The 7,024-nt window shown below is 41.0% G+C and overlaps 1 protein-coding gene across 2 annotated transcripts; it reads left to right on the top strand.

Moving 5' to 3' along the window:
* Positions 1–417: 417 nt before the first annotated feature.
* LOC119220072 (GDP-L-fucose synthase-like) lies at positions 418–6,210 on the top strand. Of its 2 annotated transcripts, XM_062565972.1 has the most exons (11): positions 418–805; positions 1,331–1,490; positions 1,686–1,800; positions 1,901–2,029; positions 2,139–2,212; positions 2,535–2,668; positions 2,785–2,849; positions 3,008–3,074; positions 3,215–3,294; positions 5,811–5,910; positions 6,061–6,210. In XM_062565972.1, exons 2-11 carry the CDS (start codon positions 1,351–1,353, stop codon positions 6,114–6,116), a joined length of 960 nt encoding a protein of 319 aa, XP_062421956.1. In that variant the 5' UTR covers positions 418–805; positions 1,331–1,350; the 3' UTR covers positions 6,117–6,210. The 2 variants fall into 2 exon arrangements, with proteins under 2 accessions (XP_062421956.1, XP_062421955.1); XM_062565971.1 differs by lacking the exon at positions 418–805 and having other exon boundaries at positions 1,153–1,490; positions 6,061–6,209.
* The last annotated feature ends 814 nt before the right edge of the window (positions 6,211–7,024 follow it).

Genomic DNA, 7,024 nt, shown 5'->3' with positions numbered 1-7,024 from the left:
ACATCAGAGGGAAGCTGAACAATTTGAACTGTGAGCTGCAAGGCAAAGGTAATTCTGTTGCTGACAGGATAAGTGATATCAATGCATTTAAAGCCAAGATGAACAAAGGAATTCTCTGTGCAAACAAAGTGCAGCACTTCCCCTCCTTGCAGTCAGTGTTGAATGGCAACGCTTCTGCATCTGCGGCTTTTGACAAAGCTGTGGAAAAGTACTCTCAAGTCAAAAACAGACATGGGCAGGAGTTTGAGAACAGCAAAGATTTGATTATTATTAATAATGTATGTATAAAAGAGATACCTCTGACTTTCAAATGTTGAAATAAATTAACATGTCAAAATGTGCCTTACATTACATTACATGTCATTTAGCTGACGCTTTTATGCAAAGCAACTTACAATAAGTGCATTTCCACATAGAGATACAAACTCAGAAGAACAAGTAACAAGAAAGTACAATTTTCATCAAATAAGCAGTTTCAAAACATGTTATAGAAAAGTGCCATTATAAGTACAATTTAAGTGCTGTGATTTGTTAGTGCTACGGTTTGCTAGTGTTTTAGTCAAGGTAGAGTCTAAAGAGGTGTGTCTTGAGTTTTTAGCAGAAGATGTAAAGGTTCTCTGCAGTCCTGATGTCATCAGAGAGCTCGCTCCACCATCTGGGAGCCAGGACAGCAAAGAGTCGCAATCTCACCGAGTGCTTTTCTTTCAGTCAGGTAGAAACAAGCAGCTTGGCAGATGCAGAGCAGAGTGTGCGGGTTGGATGTAGGGTTTCACCATGTCCTGGATGTAGATTCACAGCATTGCAGGTGAGAACCAATGTTGTGAACTATGTTTCCTACTGTCATTGTTGTGGACATTATTGTTCATAATTGTTGGGAGCAACATTGATATATATATATATATATATATACTGTATATACTGTATATATTAACATATCTTACTTATTATCTGGGATCCGGGTGTACAGTTTTTTTTATTCAGGAAGTTTTGTATCAAACAAATAGCGCTTTGTAGTACTGGGTATCATGAAAGTAGTAAATAAAGTATTAAATATTTATCATAAGTAACTCATTATTAGATCAAAGCCGCGGGATTGGCTAGCGGGTCGGACTTTGGACATGCCTCCATTAACGCAACCCTTACTTCCTCTCACACTTACTTCCCTCTAACAAGATGGTAGAGGCTTCAGAGTCACTTGTACTTCAACAGCTGAGAGTCCTAATTTGAGTTACTAGGTTTGTGTAACAGTTTAGTTTACCTGCTTTTATTCGAGCGTATAAATATAGTGGATTAGCCTTGATTAGTATTTTATTGGTTTTCACCTCGGAAGAGCCAGCACATTGATAAAAGATGGCGTTGCCAATGCGTGTCCTGGTGACGGGTGGATCCGGGTTGGTGGGAAAAGCCATTGAGCATGTGGTGCAGCAGGAAGGTGGGAAACTGGACGGAGAAGAATGGATCTTCCTCTCCTCCAAGCAAGCTGATCTTGTGTAAGTTGCTTCGATTTTTCTCCTTTATCCAATCATGCCAGGAAGTGATTTATCTGTGATTGACGCGTAAAACACTTATGCTAGAATAAATTCAGTCAAACAAGCCCCTGTAGGCTTCAGAGTCCATCTTCAAACCTGTTTGTTCTTCTAGTCTGTAAACAATTGTGAATAAATGTTGTATTAAAACACAAACAGAGATGTTGAGCAGACCAGGGCTGTGTTTGAGAAGTATCGTCCCACTCATGTCATCCATCTGGCCGCAAAAGTCGGAGGCCTCTATCTACACATGAGGGAGAACCTGCAATTCTTGGTGAGAAACAGGATTTTAAGCACGCGGGTTCCGTTGAAAAAAATCTACATTGTGTGTTGTGTTACCACGTCATGTCAGTGACAGTTTGTCACCTTCACAGAGGGACAACATCAAAATCAATGACAACGTGCTACACACTGCCCACGAGTCAGGTGTGACCAAAGTCGTGTCCTGCTTGTCCAGTTGTATCTTCCCTGACAAAACCACGTACCCCATCGACGAGACCATGGTAATCCCCTTCCTTTTGTGTACTCATTGTGTGTCACTACACAGCCGTAAAATAGGGAAAAATGCACTTGATGTAACTGTGTGTTTTCTGTAATGTTCCACTCTCACAGATACACAATGGATCACCTCATGACTCCAACTTTGGATACTCGCACGCAAAGCGGATGATTGATGTTCAGAACCGGTAGGCAGCTGTGTAGTGAAAACAAGGACGCAGTGTAGACAAACGGGTGAACCTGCATTCATCCCCGACAAAGGGCTGCGGTTGGAGCAAAGCTTCAGTTGGGTCCAATATAAACACCTTTGGTGACTTAGTCAAACAGGTTCAATTTGTGACCATCCCGAAGCACTAAAGGCTCTGAGAGGGAGGAAGTTTCTTCCTAAAGGTTCTGATGACTTTAAAAAGGAAATGTGTGTTTGGAGCTCAAATCAAAGGGGAAAAAAATTAAATAAAGTGTGATAATAAAAGTGTTGCAGTCCGTCTGATGGCTCCTCTGTGTCCACAGGGCATACTCTCAGCAGTACGGTCATTGCTACACGGCGGTCATCCCAACCAATGTTTTTGGTCCACATGACAACTTCAACATAGAAAATGGTCATGTGCTGTCGGCACTCATCAACAAGACGTACAAGGCCAAAAGTGACTTCACTAATCCAATTTCATGCATGCCTGCACTGAAAATAGTGAACAAAACATACAAACAGACAACAACAGAATAGAAGTAATATGATCTATTTTTTATGTCTCTCTCACAGAGGAAGGAACTCCATTGACGGTCTGTGGCTCTGGAGCTCCTAAAAGGCAGTTTGTCTACTCCCTGGTACGAGTACTAGTATATATTTTCATTAGATTTGAATGTATAGTTATGTGCTTTGATGAATATTTCTATATTGGCCAAATGTATCTCTGAGATAAATATGTATGATAACATACTGTCGACTAACAAAGCAAAGTCCCATTGTCTGTGTTCACCTTCAGGATTTGGCTCGTCTAATCATTTGGGTCCTGAGAGAATATGAAGAAGTTGCCCCCATTATCCTCTCTGGTGAGTAGTACCAAACTCACCCTTAGCGAGCATCATAGGGTTATCATAAGGTGTTTTATATTGTGTTGTATGTCAAAGAAAGAGACACAGTCACTATGTGTATAGCATTCCCTCACTTTTAACTGTGGATTTCTTGTCAGTGGGTGAGGAGGATGAAATCTCAATCAAAGAAGCTGTGGACATGATCACAAAGGCTGTCGACTTCAAAGGAGAAATAAATGTATCCTTTTAACATTCTACAATGAAGCCATTGGAATTATTATGCAAACTGTTTTGCTTCTGTGAACTTTGGATATGACATGCTATGAAGAATCTCTTCACCTTATAAAAGCTCCATAAGGAGCTGCTGAGTTAAAAGCCTTCCAACATAAAGTTTCCGACATAATAAAAAGAAAATTCAACCATTCAAACAATCTTTGTTTCTAGCCATACACTGACAATTTCAAACGCATTCTTTAAAGGTATCAACAACACCATTCTAATTATAATAAAACATACCTAATAATATGAGGGGCCGTTTAGGACTTAACTACTGAGACACTCTCACACACACTACTGAGACACTCTCACACACACTACTGAGACACTCTCACACACACTACTGAGACACTCTCATACACACTATTGAGACACTCTCACACACACTACTGAGACACTCTCATACACACTACTGAGACACTCTCATACACACTACTGAGACACTCTCATACACACTATTGAGACACTCAGACAGCATCTCACTATACAACATGAGAGCATCTCACTATACAATGTGAGAGAATCTCAGTATACAGTGTGAGAGCATCTCAGTATACAGTGTGAGAGCATCTCAGTATACAGTGTGAGAGAATCTCAGTTACACCGGAAGGCGGAAGCAAAGAGCGCTGATTTTGAACAGCGCAATGCGCCAATCATACGCCCTTCCTTCATATGCCTTGAAGTCTGCGGTCGCCCGTCCAAGTTTATAAATACTACCATATTCAAGGGACGGAATGTCATTTTTGGACGTTTTCAGGCGAGAAATTAGGTGTTTAAGCAACATTTCTGCGGTCGGTTTGTCAACATTCAGCCATCGTAAAAAATCCCATTGAGGATGTCGGAGACGTGAGCCGTAGTTAACGGGACCATCTGATGCCCCCAGCACCGGGCGGTCAGCCTCATCTCACGCCGCAGACAGCAGCCTGTTCTCGGCCAGACTTCCGTGATGAATGCTCCGCTTCGATCCACTTTTCCGTAGCGGTTATATATACGATAGTATAACTAGGATGAGTGTTCATAACTTCTAATCTGAGACTGGTGTTTGTTTAATGGCTATTTTGCGAGCAGAGTTTAAATTCATAACCTTAATAAACGATACGTAAACTATACTGTATCCATAGTGTGCGCGCTTATTGTACTGTCTATCATTGTGGAATAAAACTAATCGTGTCTTTATTAAAGGTCTTGTGGGGAGACCGTCATGGAAACCGGCAGCAGCTTCAAAGCGAAGAATAATAATCGATTAAATAATACATTAAAATCCAAATATTAATTAATGAATATTTCTATTGTAAGATCCACACGTGTCTCCGCTACGAAAAAGTAGATACAATGTAGGGTGACCATATCCATAACACCATAAAAAAGGACAATATTTCGTGAGGCTCTAAATCAGGGGTGTCAAAGTCGTTTAAGGTTAAGGGGCGACAGTTTTCCCACCGCAACTCCAAAAAAGGAGGATAAATACGCGTCAGGGCATTGCAAATCAGGACGGTCCAACATCCCCCTAATTCAAGTAGTCAATTTCACAGAAGTCTGGCCGAGAACAGGCTGCTGTCTGCGGCGTGAGATGAGGCTGACCGCCCGGTGCTGAGGGCATCAGATGGTCCCGTTAACTACGCCTCACGTCTCCGACATCCTCCATGGAATTTTTTACGATGGCTGAATGTTAACAAACCGACCGCAGAAATGTTGCTTAAACACCTAATTTCTCGCCTGAAAACGTCCTAAAATGACATTCCGTCCCTTGAATATGGTAGTATTTATAAACTTGGACGGGCGACCGCAGACTTCAAGGCATATGAAGGAAGGGCGTATGATTGGCGCATTGCGCTGTTCAAAATCAGAGCTCTTTGCTTCCGCCTTTCGGTGTAACTGAGATGCCTTCCGGTGTAACTGAGATTCTCTCACACTGTATACTGAGATTCCCTCACACTGTATACTGAGATTCTCTCACACTGTATACTGAGATGCTCTCACACTGTATACTGAGATTCTCTCACATTGTATAGTGAGATGCTGTCTGAGTGTCTCAATAGTGTGTATGAGAGTGTCTCAGTAGTCTGTATGAGAGTGTCTCAGTAGTGTGTATGAGAGTGTCTCAATAGTGTGTGTGAGAGTGTCTCAATAGTGTGTGTGAGAGTGTCTCTATAGTGTGTGTGAGAGTGTCTCAGTAGTGTGTGTGAGTGTCTCAGTAGTGTGTGTGAGTGTGTCTCAGTAGTGTGTGTGAGTTTTGAGTGTCTCAGTAGAGTGTGTGAGAGTGTCTCAGTAGTGTGTGTGAGAGTGTCTCAGTAGTGTGTGTGAGAGTGTTGAGTGTCTCAGTAGTGTGTGTGAGAGTGTCTCAGTAGTTAAGTCCTAAACGGCCCCTCATATATTAATATATTCAATTTCTGCTGATAGATCCCCTTAAATAGTTCACACTTTTTCTTTACGTGCAAAGAGATTAAAAATCAGTGTAGCCTTGACCCTTAAGATCAGTTTGACACCACCATGTCAGACGGCCAGATGAAGAAAACCGCCAGCAATGCCAAGCTGAGGCGCCTCCTGCCCGACTTCTCCTTCACACCCCTCAATGAAGGTCTGACTTCAATACCACAATATTATTTCAACACTTTAAAACCCTGTAATCAATGGAACTGTGTACACAAGAGCGTGAAGGAGAATAGAACAAATAAAGGAGTGCTCAGGCTGGTAATGACTTGCTGTGTTCATTTCTTTCTCTCCTCAGCTATAAAGATGACATGCGACTGGTTCGAGACCAACTACAAGAATGCCCGAACATGAAGTGACCCACCATTGGCAGCATTCTTTGGTTCTGGTGTGATGCAAGTTGTTATGACTGTCTCATATTGATACATTTAGTGCCACATTAAACACATTCTATACTGTACTTGAGCCTCTTCATTTCTAATCTCTAAGCGTTTTTTACATGACGGAGATCGCAGATCAACCCAAACAATGCAAATAAGGGATAGCTATTCAAACACAGGACAGGGACAGAATACATAGAGCGATCCCTTACAGAGGCACAGTTTAAGCCTTTAGGCTCTGACTGCTGTGCTCCAATTTCAAACTTTTGGCAGCTGATGAGTCAGTGCTAGGACCCGCAGTTGGTCTTTTATCTGCAGGACACAGATATTTAGTCGAAATAGAAAAACAAAACCTGTGCTCTAAGCTTCTTGTTTCTTTTGTGAAACAAAGACAATGACTGATATGTGTTTTATTCATGCCCCTGTTTTCATCCCGCATTCACACACCTGCCCCACTCCTCCTCAGCAGTTAGAGTTTGGTGTTTGGCCTGCGGTGTAAAGCTGTATACTCCTAAATTTGTACATATTTATGTATACATTAATCAAAGACGTTATATATATATATATATAAATATGTATACAATAATCAAAGACGTTACAAATTTATGTATATATATAAATATATATATATATACACATTATATCAATAAGCTTACATTTCATAATTGTATTACAATCACTCTAGTTTGGATTTTCTACTTCTGCATAATACAGACAACTGTGTGAGTTATTTCCAAATGAAAATAAAATGTTCCAGTGAGCACTGTTGGGGCCATAATACGGAAGTGGAAAGACAAGCATATATTTTATTATATTATTATCTTATTTCTGCACTACGTTGTCTGTTGCCCATTATTGTACTGTCACCAACATGCATGTCAA

Source organism: Pungitius pungitius, chromosome 12, assembly GCF_949316345.1.
Source record: "Pungitius pungitius chromosome 12, fPunPun2.1, whole genome shotgun sequence".
Classification (NCBI taxonomy): Eukaryota; Metazoa; Chordata; class Actinopteri; order Perciformes; family Gasterosteidae; genus Pungitius; species Pungitius pungitius.
The sequence above is the reverse complement of the archived record's forward strand: the minus strand, read 5'-3'. Positions and strand labels throughout refer to the sequence as shown.

Excerpts from the sequence above, each read along its gene's own strand:
- LOC119220072 (XM_062565972.1), top strand. The coding sequence starts at position 1,351 with ATGGCGTTGCCAATGCGTGTCCTGGTGACGGGTGGATCCGGGTTGGTG. Across the intron at positions 2,669-2,784 it reads CAAGACGTACAAGGCCAAAA|AGGAAGGAACTCCATTGACG; the intron begins GTGACTTCACTA and ends TCTCTCTCACAG. Across the intron at positions 5,911-6,060 it reads CTTCACACCCCTCAATGAAG|CTATAAAGATGACATGCGAC; the intron begins GTCTGACTTCAA and ends TTCTCTCCTCAG.